At 39.6% G+C, this 19,390-nt stretch overlaps 1 protein-coding gene across 5 annotated transcripts in view; it reads left to right on the top strand.

Moving 5' to 3' along the window:
* ANKRD27 (ankyrin repeat domain 27) overlaps positions 1 to 19,390 on the top strand; it is a 46,284-nt gene that overhangs the window by 980 nt on the left and 25,914 nt on the right. For 2 of the 5 annotated variants that reach the window (XM_054198618.1, XM_054198617.1), the window contains exons 2-12: positions 8,448 to 8,578; positions 9,767 to 9,877; positions 10,931 to 11,087; positions 12,633 to 12,787; positions 13,105 to 13,164; positions 13,257 to 13,310; positions 13,398 to 13,463; positions 13,542 to 13,618; positions 13,954 to 14,075; positions 15,003 to 15,081; positions 15,984 to 16,116. In XM_054198618.1, the coding sequence (XP_054054593.1) occupies positions 8,477 to 8,578; positions 9,767 to 9,877; positions 10,931 to 11,087; positions 12,633 to 12,787; positions 13,105 to 13,164; positions 13,257 to 13,310; positions 13,398 to 13,463; positions 13,542 to 13,618; positions 13,954 to 14,075; positions 15,003 to 15,081; positions 15,984 to 16,116 (1,116 nt within the window). In that variant the 5' untranslated portion in view covers positions 8,448 to 8,476. Of the gene's footprint in view, positions 1 to 2,686; positions 8,579 to 9,766; positions 9,878 to 10,930; positions 11,088 to 12,632; positions 12,788 to 13,104; positions 13,165 to 13,256; positions 13,311 to 13,397; positions 13,464 to 13,541; positions 13,619 to 13,953; positions 14,076 to 15,002; positions 15,082 to 15,983; positions 16,117 to 19,390 lie in introns of those variants that run through there. The other 3 variants (XM_054198621.1, XM_054198619.1, XM_054198620.1) reach the window with 3 other exon arrangements.

Below are 19,390 nucleotides of genomic sequence, written 5' to 3'. Positions count from 1 at the left end.
TGACCTGCTGTGGGGAGCAGGGCCAGGGCAGACGGGCTTTGGGGCTGAGCCCAGCCCCAGAAGCCTTGTCCAGACTGTGCTCCTTCTTCTGGATCTTGGTAGCTTGGGCTCCACTGACTCTTTTTTTTTTTTTTTTGCCCTAATTCTAAGCCATATACATAGCTTCTGCTGCAGGTTGCCACCTGTGGAAGAAACTGCCTTTTAACTTCCATACATTGCCAAGTTACTACGGAGCAAACTGAGTAGCTGGCTACCAATTTGTGTGTCAGTAGCCTAGAAGCAGCAAATCGATAAAGCCTGTTTCCCTGTAGGAATAAAGAAATACAGGATGATTTTGACCTGATTATAAGTGAAGTCTTTATAATTGCTTAATCTCTGTCAGGTGGAAAAAGGATTAGCTCTGGGTTCGAATCTGGAGTCCTGTGTGACTTAAGTGTTAAGCTTATTGCTAACTAATTATGCATATTTGTGTGTGTATAGTAGCAGTGTTTAAACCCTGCCATATATTTCATTGTGGTGCATCAGAATCCTGAAACTGCTTCTCTGACAGAAGCTGAAAAGTGGAAAGAGGGGGTGATGCTTGGGGAACATGTGAGTACTTAAACCTGAAGGTGGCAGCAGTTATAATCAGCATCAGATAATGCCTAAATACATCTTTAGGTGTGTCATGTGGGAAGAAAGAGGCTGTTATTTAGACTAGTTCTAAATTAAGGTCAGCTGCATGCAGTTAGCCAATTCAGGTAGATTGTAGAAACTCTTAAAAAAGTTGGAGTCTGTCAGGCAGGCATGATGTTCTGAAAATCCAAATCTTGATACTGCTTTCAAGCAAGATGCTGACTAGTTAAAATATTGTCCTGGGAAAACTATTAGGATGGAGTGTGAAAGTGCTTAGAAGTGAATTAGGAATCAGTATAATGAGTAGGACGAGAAGTCTGTTTCCTGGTTCTGTGGAAAGACTTTCTTGCAAGAGTTGTTAATGACCATATTCTTATTATTCCAGTACCTTTAAAAATGTTTGCAAAGTATTCTGTGATGCTGCTTGAACATCACTACTTGTTAAATGCTATATCCTCATTGTAATAAACTTTTAAGTAGAATTTTAGGTAAATACTGCTCACTAATATTCAGAGCTTGTTTGAGAAGCTGTTTTGGGAACTTTGTACTTTCTGTTAAAGTTTTTTCTCTAAACATGTTCCTTGTAATTGTTTATGTGGTTCGCTGATCAGCACTCTCAGCACTGTGTTCCAGGGCTTCCTTGTGAATAGCTTGGGGCTCTCCATCTGAGAACTTAGCGCAGCTTTAATAGTGGTAAGCCAAAGAATGAAAATTCTTTGCAGTTACTTCAGTAGATTTCTAAACCTGCAAGAATTGGGAATCTAGTCTCTCTTCTGCTGTGAAGAGGAGAATACAGCTTGTTCCTAATACTCAGCTAATGACAAGCGAGACTATCTCAGAAACAGTGGAAGTGCCGGGATAAAAGTGGGAAGCTTGCCTGTTGAAGGCTGAGACAGTCATATTAAAATGTACTTTCTCTGGAGGAAAGAAACAGTGACTGTGGAGAGCCAAGCCAATGTGTTCTTTGGCCTCAAGTCTGAGACAAGTAAGACTGTGTCCACATCAAACTACGGTGCAAATAAACTGTTAAAATACAAAGGATGAACCTTCTTACTACTTTTTGAGACTGAGCTGAGTCTTAGAGTTTATGAGGTGAAGTCCACAATGGAAAGCCGTGTGAGGAACTGACAGAAATCTGTCTGCAGAGCACTGGTGGGCGCTGGAGGGGCTCTGGGGGCGGTGTGCCTGAGAATGGTGAGAGCGGTGGCAGGAAAACCAGAGTTGTTGGGCCTAAAAAGGGCTTGGGAGTGTTAGGCAGAGGCAAAATCAAAACCACGGGATCCTGTGCCAGCTCATAACCCTTCACTGGAAGAAATGTGTGTCTGAAGGGGAGAGCAGAGGGAAATGAGCATCTTCCTGGAATGCTGCTGACCCCTCCCTTCCAGAGCCTGTTCCATCACTCTCAGACTGATCTTCTGGGATCATAAAACTTAGCTTTTCCCTGGCTGCTAGGGAGCCTTGAGCTGACTGATACAAATTCATCACTCTGTAATGTGATAATTCAGAGGTGTTATTCTGGCACACTTCACGTCCACAAAACCAGTATATGCTGCAGCAGAGTCTAAAAGGGCTGTGGGAGCAGACTGTGTCCTTTGCTCCATGTGGTGAGCAAGATGCACTGGAACATCTCGGCTGGTTTCTGTAAGATGCTCAGTGGTGGTCGTCTCTGGGGGAGGGAGTAAGGTTTCTTGTGTGCTCAGAAACTGAGAAAGGATCTTTTGTTTTAATTTTGAGGTGAATGCTGATTTGAGGGCTCAAGTCCAGATTGTAACCTTTGCCTGTAAGTTGGGTAAATATGAGGAGTAATAGTCCAGATTAAACAGTGGCTGAAGTGGTAACTACGTTTTTATTTGGACTGAGACTAGTTAAATTCCACTATTAGATTCCTGTTTGCTTGCAAAGTGCTTTAAGATATGCTTATCTTCAGCTGTTCTTGCTAACAAGCGGAGCTCTTAAAGAGGGGAAAAAAGTACTTCTGTGTAAAAAAAAAAAAAAAAAACAAAAAAAAAACCACAAAAAACAAAACAAAAAAAAAACCCAAAAAAAACCCCCCAAAACCCCCCAAAAAACCCCCAAAACAAAACAACACCCACAACAACAAAACCCCCCCAAAGCAAAAAAAAAAAACAAACCATGCCAAATGAAGCCATTTAGAACTGGGGAACAATTGCTTACTCTTACTCTTTCTGCAGAGTTCTGCAGTTGGCTAGTGTGATAAATACGCATACGGACTTTATCAGAAATGTCTGTCTGCTACTCTGAGCGAAATATCTTGTAGTTGAGTAATAAGTTGCTGCGTGTTCTGATTTTCTCAATATTTTAGCCTCTCAGCAGGTGGTATTCTAGTTATTGGTTTACTAAGCCTTAGTTGTCACTGTTGTAGACTCTGCAAGCTAAGATGAAATTCATGATGTGTAAAACTAAGGAGGGGTGAAACTTCACAGTATTGCTATGGAAGCAAAATTCAGTGAATTTATGCTGCTTGAACACGACATGCTAATGGATCTGGTGTTGGAAAACTTTGGAGAACGTGGCATTGTGCTTCTTTGTAGCTGTACGTTTGGGGAGAGGATGCTGATGTGCTTCATGTTAGCATCTCAGTGTAATACCCTGACTTGCTTTCCTGGAAAGATTTCAGGTTACTGAACTAGGCTAATAATTTTTACCAACTTTGGTAGCTGTTTTGCCGTCTTTGCTCTGCCAAAGTATTATTAAAATGCTCTAGTGAAAACTCAGAATCTTATACTGTTCAGTATCAAATATGAAGTGTTTGTATACAGAATCCCTAATTCTGTTATGAAGGACACTTTCTCTGCAGTATATTTTGTTAGGTCTTTAATAGTGATATAACGGCACATTCAGAAGATGATGTGCCCAAGAATTGAGTAAATAGCTGTATCACTTGAATGTGGACAGGATGTAACTGCCAAGTAACAATGCGAATACAATGGTATCTCCTACTTTAATGGTTGTTTGTCTAAATTCCAAAATGCTTCTTAAAAGGAACTGAAAACTCATAGGTCTAGAAAAGGTACCTTACTTGATCATCTCTAAAGGAAAACACCATCAATGACAAAATGAACTGTCATAGTTAAGTCCTACTCATTGTTTTCAGTACCAAACGTCATTAAGACCATTGTTTTGGAGAAAACAGTGACGTGCCTAGATTCCATGGTATGTTTTTCACTTTAGCTATCCCTTGTACCATTAATTGTATCATTAGAATTATCACTCTGTTCTTAATATAGAAAGGATTTGGCTGTTTTAAGGTTATGATTATGGGTTTTGTTTTTTTAAAGCAGTAACATCATGCTTATTAGATTCTCTGATCAGCTAGCTTCTGTTCTTCCAGCAACTTGTGCTATTTCTGTGTTTACAGGCATGAAGCCACACACTTCAGTGATTCCATTTAAATCTTTTATACAAATTAGTACTTGTGTATTGCTTTACAGCTCAGCATGATAGAATTTAATAAATTTCATAGTAAACATGGTCTATGGTAATTTTTAGTGGGCTTTCAGTTAAGCATTTAATAGTTCTGGTAATGTATGTAAGGGTTTGTACATGTCCTGCTTTCTTAATGTTTGTGAATCTAAAGCTGTCCAAGGTTAAACTAGAAGAGTAAGTCTGTATCCCCCCTGGTGCTGCCCCCTCCCAAGTTAAATTAGGCTGAAGTTGGATGTTGTGTTCTGCCAACAAACTCTCAACAGAGTATTCTAATGCGTTCCTAGAATTACAGCAATGCATTAGCCAGTGTTTTCAGATGCATTTAATGTTTGGGGTGGACTTAATCTCAAAAATGCCTGGGCCAAAATCTGGGGAAGCTTTAATGTTCTCTCTTGATTCTATAGACTTAATCTATGTCAGTTTAGTATAAAGGCCTTTGTTTTTTTGTAATTACTTAAATTGTAGAAGGCTTAGATCCACACTTCTGTCTCTCTGTAGAATGCTATGGACAGGTGAAGGAGCTCCAAGTGAATACAGTAACTTAACTGTTTCAGTTAGTAAGTTTTCCACCCTTTCTTTTTCATACCCACATTTTAATCACATGTGATGGCTTTCCACTAACGTAGCACTGGGTAGATGCAGGGGTAAGGGAAAGAGAAAAGGGAAGGAAATTCAGAACTGTGATTCTCAGAACGGTACAAATTTGGCTAGTGGTGGTTATTTCCTGCTGTGTAGGAACATGCACGCGGTGAGCAGTTCAGAGCTCGCAATCTGCTTCTGCTCAAGGTGGGTGACAAATACCCATGTCAACTAGAAGTTTTAGCTTCCTTATTGGGGTATAGCATGGTGATGGCATCTTAATTGCATTACAGTTGCTAAAGTGTCAGAATTCAATGTTTGAATGCAGTTTCTTTCCACTTCTTGCTGGAACTCTCAAGCACAATTCAATCCTGTCAGTAGTTCCGTAGTAAAAGAATTTACATGGCTGACACTAAGTGTTTTAAAACTAGTTATTTGTGGCATGTAACTCGTCAACCAGGAACTGAAGATTATAATTTCAAGCTCTTCCTGTGATGATCTGTCAACTGAAATGATTCTTGAAGTACTCTAGCTGCTTGTTGAGGTTTTTCTCAGGTGCAGGCAATGATTTAAGACCTACATTGATCATATAGACAGGAAGCTTCATAAGTTCAGGTTTTCTGTGTGAGCTTCCCTCCTCCCATAAACTACTTCCACCTTTTTTGCCAGGGAATTAAATCTTGTTTTTAATTCCTTCCTAGACAAAGCTTACCATTTTTTTTGATAGTGAGATATAGGTTTCTGGATGAGGAGGATTTGTGGAATGTGTTCATCTCTTCCCCTTCCTATCACGGGAAGAACTCTTTGGACTTAAAGATTTGTTAAGCTGAAAAGGGGGCAATGTAGCTATAGTGATTGGAAACACTTGTGCACTGGGGTTTTGTCTCTGCAGTCTCATGCTTGGTGTGGCTGCCTCGTGTCAATGTGCTCTTCCCCTGGCACAGTATCTGATGTGCCAATATCTTCTCCATCACTGCCCTGGGGAGGGCCACAGCAGTCTCATTGACCACTTGACCAGATACTGACCATGAATTCACCAGATAAAAAGGCAGATGAAGATGACTCAGTGGGCCAACTACGTTAATAAAAGCTTGGTTTGGAAAGTGCCTTGAGGGACCGTATAATCTGGCTTCACTATGTCCGTTATCACCTCTAGCAGAGGTTTGTCTAACAGCTTCTTAAAGACTTACAATGTGAGAGACTTAATAGCTTTGCCAAGCAATCTAAAACATGTGTTTACCTTCTCTTTTGGAGGGTGTTCCTGATCTGTAATCTGAGTTTGTTTTCTTCAGCTAAGGCCTATTTCTTCTACTGATGTGGAAAAAATGCCCTTCACTGAGAGCTTGATCCATCTAGGGGGAGAAAAAATTCTTCCGTTTCCTGCAGTTTCTTCAGCATAAACATCATTGCTGGATTTAATGTTTTGGATCCTGCTTCTAGGGCTTTCTCACCTTTCTCACTGCAGGTTCTCCTCCAGACAGTTCATCCCCTCTGAAGTGCGGACCCCAAAAAAGGATGTAGGACTCCAAAATAAGTCTTGCTGTGGCACACTATCTTGCAGGTTGCACGCATGTGTATATACAGCCCTGTTTGGTGCTTGACTTATGATATATAATAAATTGTCACTGATTCATGTTTGGTCTGTAAGGTGCAGTCATTTAAGATCTTGCTTGGAATTGCGGCCTAGCCAGCTGCTCAGCAGGCAGGATTCTTTTTTGTAGCTAACTAGTCTTGCTTATTAAGGTCTGCCTTGGCCCTGATGTTCTGAGGATCTGTGTTGAGGTATCTGTGTTCCTGCAGCAGGCCTGCCGCTGAGCTGGCATGGCCTCTTCTCCTTCCCCACCACTGGCTGAGGAAGTCCACAGCTTGAAGGTGGGTTGCAGCTGCCTGCCAGGGAGTGTTTATAACCATCATCAGCTGTGGGACCGCTGGTGACCATCCTGTTTTCCAAGGCACTGTGGTAGGACAGAGCTTGTGTGAAGCTGTATTTCTAGGTTGGAAGTCCTGTAATTGCTGAACTTGGCTAGTCTTCTGAGGGTGTCAGTGAGCAAACATCTTCCCCTTTGTGTAAGCACACTTCAGGTCTGTGCTCCAAACAACAAGGTTTTGGGACTGATGAATTAGTATTCTTTTATAGAAGCTCTAAGTTCTATTGTATGTTTTGAAAGCAGAGGAATCATTTTACCTGGAACCTCACAGAAAGACTCTGCTCTTCGCTGCCAAACTTCAGTGGTTCTGGCTGAGGTTGTCCAAGCTGTAAGTAGCTGGTGATAAGTTTATAGTGGAAATGGCTTGCAGCTTTAGCCCATCATGTTTGTGTTTAGCTCTGTGGGGGAGATCTCCTTGTGCTGAATTATGAGGAGGGACGAGACTGTAGATCAGCTAACAGACTATAGGTCAGTTATGAGCATAGCTGAAACTGAAAGGCTATCTAAAAATCTGTGTGAGTTGGGTGTATGTTTTTCCACTCTATTAAACTGCCATATGATGGTTTCATGTCTTTTCCATGACCTACAGAGAAGGTCATTTTTAGTACCAGTAGAGCGTTAGATAGTAAGATATTACAGGTACTACAGAAAAAGCATAGGAAGCTCACATGGAGCAAATAATGTGTTAGATGTAATTCTACATTTAAGAAAACAGGGGAGTACTGATAGTGTAAGGGTGGCTTGCACAAATTCATGTTCTGCTCTTCTCACCCTTTCCTAAGACATGTAGCTGAAATTGCACGAGGAATCATGCAGCTTCTGTTGATTCCTAAGGGAAGCTGGATGAGGGGAAGAGACTTAGAACAGACTAGTTAATTAAGCACTTGTAAACCTGTTAATCTCAATTCCTCTGAGTAAAAGAATTCTGAAGTTAGTCCAGATCGGACCGATTACAGTTTTTCCTGCCCTTGTGCCTAGGATGTGTCACAGTGTTTTGTTTTGTTTTTTTTATTGAGAATTAGAATTGAGGAAGCAAGCAGTTGAGGGTGTAGTGTCTCTAGAGATCATCCTTTCCCTGCGACACACCTAGCGATAGCTTTTCCGAAGCCAACAAGTTGGGTTTTTAGTCTCCAGTCACTTTTTTGCTCACTGTTTCACCAAATGCCATGTATTGGCTTGACCTCAGATCATCGAGACTTTTCCACAGGAGTAGAAATTACTACAAATGATGCATTTCACAGTGACTCTTTAATGATGGCATGGATATTCATATCTCCTTGGTGTACCTCTTTCCTGTACCTTTCCCTGGAAAGTTGAGGATTGCCTTACACACAGGTTCCTGTTACTCTCGGGGTGTCTCATTGATGTGTGTCAGTCAGTAACGCCTGTGCAGGTGAGTCTTAAGGCTCATGTGAGCATCCTGCAAAAGCATTAATGTCCTGTGGTGCAGTAGAACCTGCTGTAAACAAGCTGTTCATTTCTATCTCTTGGCTTGTTTTAGGCCCTGGCAGTGCCAGTTAGCTTGTGAATCAAAGTGGTAATAATATAGATCTTAATGTCTGTCCTCCTCTAAGTTTTGTCCAAACATATCATGTGTTGTTAGACTCCAACACCTGGAAGGCCTAAGGAGACATTATGAGGATAACTGTGTAAATGGAAATTTATATTAGTAGGAAATAACCTTGAATAACTTCTGGGTAGCTGTAGTTACCTTCTTACTAATTAAGCATGCGTTGGCTGCTTATATCAAGACCTGAAGCTGCTTTTTTTCCTTTTAGACAAGAGAAATCAAACTGCCCCCTAGGTATTCCCAAATACTATGCTTTAACAGGTATCATGTATGTATAATGCATTAACCATTCTCCATACATATTTTAGAAAATCTCCTTGGAATATCTGAAGTCCATATGGCTATGTATGATGAAGATATCTTGAAAAATCCCTTTTATTTGGCCATTCAGAAGCGACGTCCTGATCTATGCAGCAAAGTCGCAGAACTCCATGGTATTGTAAGTATAAAGGAGTAGTTTTTAAAAGCTACTTATTAAATAGTAGCTATAAGTATTTAAATCATACGCCTGCTATGACACATGTAAAGATGAGTGCAAGCCTACAAAACTTGGAAGTGAACCAGAGCAACTTTTAGTTTAAGTCGCTTGTTATTTATTAATATGGACCTCTTGATATATTGTATGGTAGTAAAAAGTCAAAGTTGGTATTCTTTCTAAACTTTACAGGAAGCTGGTTTTCTTTGCTATGAACTAAAGTTATGTATTCTCTCACTTGTAACCTAAAATGGGATTGACCTTTTGGAATTCCTAGCGGACGGACAATCACTCATTTCTGACAGCGTTCTACATAGCAAAATAAAGCCATTAGCCTGAGCTGGAATAAAAACTCCGGTCCTTAAGATTTCTAGTCTGGGTATACTGCAATTAGTCTTTGTCCAAAACTAAGTGTGTGGAGACTCCCTTAAACTCAGGGTTTATTGTTACCTGATTATAAAACTAACCCTTAAATGGACAAGGTTCTTTCAATTCTGTGTTACTTAAGATGGTGTGTGATCAGTTGAAATGCTAAAATCTGTTCATTAGTTCTGTCTGTATTCTAACACCATTTCTGAAAGCTGAGTACTGAAAGAACCACTTGCTTCATGATTTCTCTTCCTTGACAACGAGATGCATTTCTTTGCGGCATGTTTACAGTGTTCGTAGTATTCATAATGTGTTGCTTTCTAATAAAGAATGTGTCTCAAACTGCCTATGTGTTGGTTTGCAGTAAGCCCAGAATGTTTCTTATCTTGGATTTTTTCCCCTCTTTCTGGTGGATTTTAATTTTAGTTTGAAAATATACTTCACTTCTCTAGCTGCCTAATTTTAAGTTATTCAGGTGACTGATGCCAAGTAACTTAAATAAGATTTAATCTCTCTTTCTTAGTATTGCTTGCTTCAGCTGCATCTGTCACCCTTGTTCAGATAAGTCACTAAATGAAACTTCTAGGTTAATCACCAGGCTGTGTGTCTATCAACGGCCTTTCCTTTTTATTTATTTAAACAAAAGCAGCTGTAGTTGCTGTACATTTGCTAGTAAATGTTTATAAGCCAGATTCAATTGCCTGCCTCTAAAGGGCAGAAGCTATTGGTGTTTAGCTGGTGATATGTGGCATTTTTCTCTAAAGCATGATCTAATTTTCCTAGGTGTTAGTTCCATGCAAGGGAAGCCTTTCAAGCAACAGTCTTTCTACCTGTCAGTTTGAATCTTATGTTCTGAAGCCACTTGAAGGAAACTTTCAGACCTTAAATGGAAAGGTATTTCTGTTTTCATATCTGAATGTAGCTTGGGAACACTCCAGTAAATGAATTACTGCAGTTAAGGACTGATAGTGTGAACTAAGGGTTGCAGGAGAGGTAGCTAGGAGTTGGAGCTAAGTACCAACAGTAGTATGTTGCCCATCGAAGCCAAAGTTCCCAGGGATATGCTGCTGCCTATCAGAAGCTGTATTTTGGCATGTACACAGGAATAGTTGTCCTGTTCAGATGGTAACATTGCCCCTGATTTCAGCTTACTACTTCGTTGAAGCAACTTTGTAAATTCATCTGGGTTCTGCAGCTGTCAGGAATTTCATTGCGTGGCAGAAGGGCCTTTATCACTTGGTTAAGAACTGTCTCTCTAGCTTTCAAGCAAATAGTAGCCTGCCTATATTGTATGCAGGTGCAAGTTCACCAAGGCATAAGACAAAATTACGATCATATTGAGTTGTATCTGAGACCTGGTATATTAATTAAGTAGACTAGAAGATGCCTAATGTAGCAGGGAGTCATGATGACCAGTACTAACACTGCATAGGGCCACACTTTTTCACGTGTAATTTTGCAGAACAGTCTGAGATCTTGCACCTGTCTGCAGGCTTTCATCTAGATAGATCATCTAGACCTGCTGCAGATATTCTTGTGGAGTTGCTTGAGAAGATGAAGCTGAATGTGAGAAATGTAGATGAGATGTGTGGAGATTTTTCTGAAGCTGGACTTAGGCTCCAATTCTGAGTTGTTTTTCAATTGCCCTTCTAAAAGTGCTCTAAAATCTGCAAATATTCTCTTAGACCTTGGAGATTGTCTGAAACCTCATCTAATAGTAGACTTGTAAAGAAAGTAGGTATAAGCAAGGTTTAGCTAGCCATTGTAGACCGAAGGAGTCTTTGTTTCAGTGCATACAGAGCACGAGAATATGAAATCTCTTGAATCTGGGGCTTTCTTGTCTTGCAAGATGCACTTTCCCTGGAAATGTAACTATGTAATGCAGAATCTAGAGTAACTCTCTTCTGGTGGAGTTTCACACTTGATCTGGTTTTCGTTTTGTTTCAGGAGATCTTCATACAAGGAAACCATATCACTTTAGGAACTGGTTTTAATTATCGTCTCTCAGTACCTGTTCTTTTTGAGGAAACATTTTACAATGAAAAAGAAGAAAGCTTTAGTATATTGTGCATAGCTCATCCGTTGGAAAAAACAGAAAGCTCAAGTATGTATTGAAGTGTTAACTTGATGGTCTTGTTTGCACGGTGAGCAAGTTAGTACGTTTGATATGCTTAATACATTTCCTTTGTTCTGAAAAGCGTTGGCTTCGTTGAAAGCTCTTGTCACTTATTAGCCTGCTGTGGCAGATCTTGGTATGCTGCTGTAGAAAAATATTAAGATGCTGCTAGGCAAACTTAATTCTGTAGGGTCTGTGCCCCAGTCTCAGCACTAAAAATCATCTCTGGAATACTTGATCTAGCATTATTTTTTTAGCAATGCTCAGTTTAGTGATAACTGCTTAAAAAGGGATTTAGCTTTAAATGTGATGTGTGTCTTGAGATGCAATGTGGATGCCAAAAAAACTGGAGAGTTAAATTCTTTCATGATCACTTCATCAGTGGTTAGAGGTTGTATAGCATTGTTGTGTAGCAGCTCTTCTGGTGGTGGTCTCATTAAGTTGAATGTGTTAATTTTTGCCCTAGTACTGAAAGTGTTCTTGATAAGGCTGGAACACTATTTCCAAGGCTACCATTAAAGCTGTGAATGTAACAGGAATCCTTGTGAATTTGTATAACAATCTGTGTTTACTAGTTAAAGGAAACAGAAGCTTCTTAAAACATATAGTTTTTTTCTGAAATAAAACCATGTAGTCTTCCTAAATACTTAAAGAATATCTATTTGAAACAAATGATGACAAAGTGAAATAATAGTAGAGTAGTGTGAAAATAGTACTGAGGGAAGTATGGAAGTTGTTCTGAAAAAAAAAATATATCTGGCATACGTAGAGGCTTGAATTCTAGAAGTATTAAACTAAATCTAAAAAATTAGTCTTGTGATATTCCTTTTTTGGCCATTACTTAATGTAGTTGTATAGCAGTCTTTCAGAGGTGAGGTAACTTGTAATTTCAAAAGTAATTTGAAATGAATGAGATCTAAGCCTGTTATTAGTTGTCTGCCTTTGATTGCAAATTAAAGACTTGCCTATTTTTTGAAATTTTTGGAAAAGCATATGAATTTTAAGAGAGGGATCAGATTGTCTTATTCAGAAGGAAAGCAGATTTTGTTTAATGCTTACTTCAAGCAACTTTGCTCTCCCATTCAGAGCAAGCGTGTCTAAATAGAGAATACGTTATGTAAAAATCCAAGATGGGATTTTTACAGCTCACTTAGAGCGCACTGACTTCCTGCATGGGGATTCAGTCAATACTGTATAATGCTTTTCTTTTACTTTCAAGCTTGACTTGCACTCATAATTTGAGTGTATTGAGTCATAATTTGTGTATGTGGCAATAAATTACCCAAGGGTAAAAAAGCGTGTGAAATCAGTTTTAGCTATTCTAAATAAATACTTGACATAAAGTGCAGGAGAGCCTACTCTAAATGAGATGCATTAAATTATTTTAACTAAAAGCAATGCCTTCAGTTAAAGGTATAGCAAGCTTGAATTGGTGTTATGTTGCACCCAAGTTGGCTGTATATGGAGGGACAGAAAGTGCTTTACCATGCATACATATTGAAACTGCGTGTTAATTCTTGTCTTTCATTTTAGGTGAATCTGCAGCTTCATCAAACTCCTATTCTCTTAAAAATATTGAAGATGTTAGAGAATTCTTGGGAAGGCACTGTGAGAGATTTGATAAATACATAGGATCTTTCTACAGAACATTTAAAGAACACGAAAGGAAAAGCCTCCGCCACTACATAGTCAGTATCTGGCTTCTTGATGTTTAACTTACTAACTATAGTTCACTTCACTGCTTTGGATATCTTTATCTTATTGAGCTTTTCTGTGTCAGTGGTCTAGAGATGAGGAGAGTGAGAAGGGAGAAAGTAGAATTCTTAATTGTGAATTAGCACATCTTAACTATTAGGTAAAGGCAATTTTTCTGGCTAAAAATTTTACCATAGTGCACACTTGTAAGGCAGGGAAGACTTCTTTTCTTTGCTTGCTTATGCTTTGTTACTTCAAGCCAGGTTAATCTGAATCTGAATACTTTTTTCCTTTTCTTCTCCCCATTCAGGATTCTGTCAATGGACTTTATACCAAATGTCTCCAGCATCTTTTGAGAGATTCGCACTTGGTAAACACTCCACTATATATGTAGTACATAGTGTTATTAAGTAATAAATTATCTAACTTTCTCTTGCTGTTTGTGTGGCTTTCCTTTTCTAGAAGATGCTTGCAAAGCAAGAAGAACAGATGAATCTGATTAAACAAGCGGTTGAAGTAAGCATCTGAAATGAAGGAAATTAATAAGCAAGCTATTTTTAACTCTCACTTTCATGCCTAAAGTACTGTGTTTTTTTTCTACAGATGTATATCCACCATGCTATTTACGATCTAGTCTTTAAGTATGTGGGGACTATTGAGGCAAGTGAGGTGAGTTTGTTTGATTGCTAAAGATTAGTTACATTAATTTAATGTATCTTTAAAAACTGTTGTCTTTCTATTGATTAGGATGCTGCCTTTAACAAAATCACGAGGAGCCTTCAAGATCTGCAGCAAAAAGACATTGGAGTGAAGCCTGAGTTCAGGTGAGAGGTGATTGTGTGGACTCTGAGGAGTCACTGAGATCCTGTCTTAAACAGGCCTCAAGCCAGCCAAAAGTGTCATCCTTCAGACTGTAGCAAGTTTTTCTTATACTTCATTCCTTTGAGATGGAAAAATAAAGTTTTGCAGGTTGTCTCCTTTGCTTTTATATTCTTACACTTCCATCTACAGGGTACAGAAATGCAAGTGTGCCTGGAGTAGACATGGAAATAGTTTATTGCCATTCTTCATTTCAGCTCTGAATAAGTGAAAGCTTGCAGTTTGGACGTCCTGCACGGGAATTCTGTATGCTAACAGTTTCTTTCAAATTATTTTGTAGTTTTAATATACCACGTGCAAAGCGAGAACTGGGTCAGTTGAACAAATGTACTTCCCCTCAACAGAAGCTACTTTGTCTACGGAAAGTGGTACAAATTATTATGCAATCTCCTAGCCAAAGAGGTCAGTAATTAGTGAATTAATAACTTAATTTTAAAGTTTTTTCTTAACCAGTACACACAAAGCACTTTGGTATATGAACAGCTGTTTGAATAGCACTTGTGGATTAAACACAATTAGACTGGGGTCTGCCTTGCAGGTCTCTAAATAGAGCAAAATGGAGGCAAGATAGACACTTCGGCATTGTTTCTCGCGGGGTGAGATGGGGTACTTGGTTAGCTTTTATATGTTTTAGCTGGAACGTGAAGGGCTTGCATGTGCTAGGACATTTTTTCATGCAGAATCATTGAGGGTGATCCATTTTAAACACTGAGGATTGCTTCTAGACCATTCTTATGTATTTGTCCATGCTCCTTAAAATTGGTACTCTTGAGATGCCTCTCTTGCGAAGTGCAGTGTTGGGGGAAAAACAAACCTTCTGTATGCTGCATTTGAAGTGCTACCATGGATTACAGAAATGATTCTGTGATAGGAAAGCATGGACCTCTTAATCTGGTGTTTATTTTATCTAGCCTGAAGAGGGAAGATACTTCCACTAAGCAAATGGAGTAGTACAGTGAACTTATGCTTTCCCTACTCCGCTCTCTCTTCAGGAAGACTCCTGGTTATGGAGAAGTGTCAATTTAGAGGGTAGTTTTTGCCCTCAGGAATTTCAGAAATCTTGAGCTAGTGCTCTGGCATCCTCTGTATAGGAAGGAGGGGATGCTAGTCAAATATTGCAGTTTGTACTGTACAAACTATACTTGTGTTTTGGCTCCTGACAGCCTATTTTAGAGGGAGATTGAGAACATTTGAAGGGCTGCCTTGGCTACTCAATGCATTCTCTACTAGTAGACCTGGGCCTTAGTCTTAGGCAGAACTCCATTTATAGGTATTGCTCTTGATTTTAACCATGACATGACTAACATCAGATGTAATTTTTTTTTTTAGTTAACGTGGAAACCATGTGTGCAGATGATCTTCTCTCTGTCTTGCTGTATTTACTTGTAAAAACAGAAATCCCAAACTGGTACGTAACTATATTTTGGCTATACAGAGCTCCATCGTAATATCTTTCATGTAATGCCACTGTAGGGGCAAATGTTTCTGAACAAGTAGTAAAACTTACTGAAAGTGTAAGAGGGGCTAATTGTAATGCAGAAAACTATTTTTAATAGGACAAACAACAAAGATGTATTACAGGTGCGACTGAATTAAGGACCTATCAGGAATGCAAGTGCTGTGTCTTTGCTGTTTTGGTTCCCAGCTTAGAAAAAAGTTGTGATGAGAGGCCATCTCTATATCAAAACTGCATGTCAATAAGTCTTCCTCGCCTGTGTTTGGAGCTGTGAAACCTTTATGCAGCTTCTAGATGTTTGCTATGTTTCATATAGAGAAACTAGATTTGAATGCTTAATTGCTTGCTGCTAGCCTATGCCATTGTGTTTATCTCTCCTCCTACTTATCTTTACTTTTATTTACCAGTAAAAGTGTATCTAAAACTTCCACCTGTACCTGAACTGAATTTTAGTGTTGGTGGATCCTGTATCTGAGAGATTACCTTTTTTCCTTTAATTTGTAGCTATCACTTTACAGTGGTGCTTATGGTGTTTGAAACATTAATATGTTTGAAATGTGTGAAACAATATCCCACTGCTGTCCTTATCTCGTTCTTCATATTCCTTATATCCAATTAATAACTTTCCATGGAGCAGTTAAGAGATAAGAGTTCTGATATATCTACAAAGCTCAGAACAGCCATGGTATTGGTAGCAGCCCTAGTATTGCTAGCTTAACAAGCTTTCTAGAAGCTTCTTCATAACCCATACCTATTGTTTGCCTGGATTGCCTAAGATGAGTTGCAGTAGTAAGGTATGTCATGCTAGTGTTGTCTTATTTCTAATGGTTCATGGCTTTAACTCTTTATTTCAGGATGGCCAACTTGAGTTACATAAAGAACTTCAGGCTTTGCAGTTCAGTGAAGGATGAATTGGGATACTGTCTAACATCAATTGAGGCTGCAATAGAATATATACGACAAGGCAACCTCTCTGACAGATCAACAGTAAGCTACTTTTAAAGTCTGTCAAATGTGTATTTGATAAGCTTGTCGTACTGTGTACCCCTGTGGGAGTAAATTCAGTCAGAGAATACAAACACTGAACACAAGAGTTCCTTTTTTGCACTTAAAGAAATGAGTTGAAGTAACTGTATCTGAAGCAGATGCTAAAATGATCTAAATGATTACAATGAACTCCTAATCCTGTAGCAATACTTGTTCATTGTATACTCCTTGAGGAAGTAGTTAAATGTCAAGTCTGCCTCTTTGTATGATTAGAGGAAAAATGACAGCACTATTTCCAACAGCTGAGTCTTCAGTAAGTTTAATGTCTTTTGTTTGTACCCTTTCTGTCATGGTTGTGAAAGCAATGCAGTACTTGAGTAGGTTTAAGCGGATTTCTCTTTAATAACTTTAAAAAGCATAGCTATGCTAGCAGAGTGGAGATTGCAGTCTAATGTAATTCAGTAAAATTTCATGCATTTAAAATTCAGTGTATTTGCAGCGTAGATCACTATGTTGCCCCAAACTCTGATAGGGTAATGAGAGTGCAGGACTATGATAAGGTGGTGTTTGAAGGTCAAATTTGGTTCTCAGGATCTCTAACCTAGCAGGGGCAGGGAGTTTGTGGATGCATGAGTTACTTCCTACGGGGCAACTAGACCTTCTGTCAATCAGATCAAATCCCTGCAGGACAATCAAGGATGATATTGATGTGACTTTAGAAACTGCTATTATTTAAGAACTTTGTAGCTTATTTAGTAAAGGAATCCAGTCTTACTGCTGCTGTAAAACTTTCTACTGTTACAAAATTAGGTTTTCCTGATCTAATGTGGGAATCAAAAGGAGTGAACTTGGAACCAGAGTGAAGTCAACGTGTCTCAGTCTGCCCAACTGCAAAGCACTGGAATCTAGTTGCAGGGGCCAGAATAATGGCTCAGTGTGCAGAGCTTGGGATGGGACAATCTGGGGCACAGTCTTAAAAAAGAAGCACTTAAAGTAACATTTTTAGCCTTTTATTTTTGGTTTTGTTCTTTTCTGGGATCTTTCCACGAACCTGTCATGCATAGGTTTGTTTTGTACACTCCAAAAAAAAGAAGCACTCGTTTTGTGTAAAGAGGCTGTGGTCTTTCTTGTCTCTAATGCTGTATTGAATTGTGTTTTAAAAAATAAAAATAAAAATGTTAGTTTGAAAGGAAGACAACCTGCCAAACAACTTTGCTTCCTGCAGTCACTTGGCTATTACTGCTATTTGTCTACTGCTGGTTAATGCTGGTGGTCTGGATGGACAACTGAAACCAAAGTAGAATTGTCTTCCACAGCAATGCCAGCAAGCTGAAAAAAAAAACAAAAAAAACATACTGCTCTTAAATTTCTAGAATAAAAACTGTTTCCTATTAAATGCCTCGTCCTATTCCTCCTTATATGGCTAAGGATAGCAGTTTTTTCCCTCAAGTGATTATAACTTAAGTGCCACTGGCATTAAGATACTATATTTATTTCTTTGGGAAGTCATCTGTCCTGAAAGATGAACTGGAAGCAGTCTCATACTGCTTACTTTGGTGTAAGAGCAAGCAGTAAGTGTTTCTGTCCGTACCTCAGGTGGGTCAGCTCCAGACCTTCACTGTGTGCGTGCTGGGCAAGCACCAGCAGCTCCTTTCTTCTGCACTGCCTTTCAAAGGAGTCAGCATGGGTTGAAGGCAGCACCCTGAGACCCTTAAAGACAAGGAAGGGGGTGACCCCCTGCCCTCCAGCACAGCTATGGAAGGGAAGAGTGAGACCAGCCTTTTCTGTTGCGTAGGGTAAGGGAGAAGGAAGTGGTACAGAATGAAGAAAGAGAAACTTAAGTAGCAACTAGCCCCTTGACAGGAATTGAAAAAAGGTAGTGAGGAGGTGGAGGAACATGGCAGGAACTTCTGGCAGCATTCTCCCTGCAGGAATTTTCAGTTGAGCTATTTCCTTGGTTCTCTGGTAAAGGAGATCGACTTTCTGTGGAAAGCAGCAGCAGCTGTTGTGTTGATGCCCCATGGTGTCCATTTCCAGATTGTGCTGGAACCGGCTGTGGGATTTAAGTGAGCAGGAACATGACCGTGCCCTAGGGCTTCGTTATAAGCACCTCGTGTGGCTACACTTAATTTCATAGCTGGCTTCAGATAGAGCTTCTGGCAGCTGAGTAATGCTGTTGTCCAATCCCTATGGAAGCTAACTTCATAAAGAAAACTCAGCAGGGAACTAATGTACCCTGTGGGATAATAGGCGTGTTCTCACCCTCATGTTGGTAAGAAAATTGCACTTAGGAGACACCTGCCATATCCCTTCACCCAAGGTCATGCAAGTCTTGGAGAGACACTTTGGTTGTGGGGAGAAGGAGCGTGTAACTGATAAAATGGAATCTTTTGTGCTGTTTCCTGGGAGTTGTCAATCTTAATTAGAAGCGTTGGACCTTAGTTGTGTTCCTATGCACAGCTACTACAGTAGGTAGGACCCTCGCATCCGGAGGGCTGCCATAAGGTGCGCAGCAGGGAGCCAGATGCCGGGGAAGGGGCAGTGTTTTTGTTCCTGTGTGGCAGGAGCTGTAGCTGGAAATGGAGCTGGTGTGGAGGAAACGCTGGTGGGAGAAGCCAGGAAAAGGAAGACTTGGACACAAACTGAGGCTAATAAAGTGTTTGGGGAGAGGGGGAGTGGAGAGAGTTTCCTGAAGTCATCAGTTGTAATCTGTGAAAGTCACCTGGATAGGTCGTTACACAGGTACACCCTCATGGGTACAAATACTTAATTTCTCGAGTATAGGGAGTAGCATTAGATAGGAAGATTATTAATGTTTGGATACGTGTTTTCTAGACAATATAGATTTGAAATACCTGAGAATCCCACTTAAAGCAATCTTTGTGGTTTTTTTAAATTCCCGGAGTGCAAGTAAAGCTGGTACAAGCGAGTTTTGTCTTTGAAGGCCCAAACTTGCTTAATACTTCAACCAAAACCTGAGTCTTCTGCCGTTCTGTATTTCACTTTTGAAGATATGTAACTTTACCTAGGATGGAGTCTTTTTTCCTGATTTATATAATAAATAGGGTAATACATTGACATAAGGATTGCTGTCTCAAATGACTCTTTGAAATAATTCTTACACTTGGGTAACACTTCTCTTGTAAAATACACTGTGGAAGTGACAGTACTAAAACTACTGCAGCAGTAGTCTTAGTAGCTAGTGGTTACTTACATTCTCCATAGTGAAAGTATAAAGCTCTCTTTAAGCATTCACATTAGAAATTTTGATTAG

The sequence above is a fragment of the Rissa tridactyla genome, chromosome 4 (genome assembly GCF_028500815.1).
Source record: "Rissa tridactyla isolate bRisTri1 chromosome 4, bRisTri1.patW.cur.20221130, whole genome shotgun sequence".
NCBI lineage: Eukaryota > Metazoa > Chordata > Aves > Charadriiformes > Laridae > Rissa > Rissa tridactyla.
This window is presented reverse-complemented; position numbering and strand designations above follow the sequence as displayed.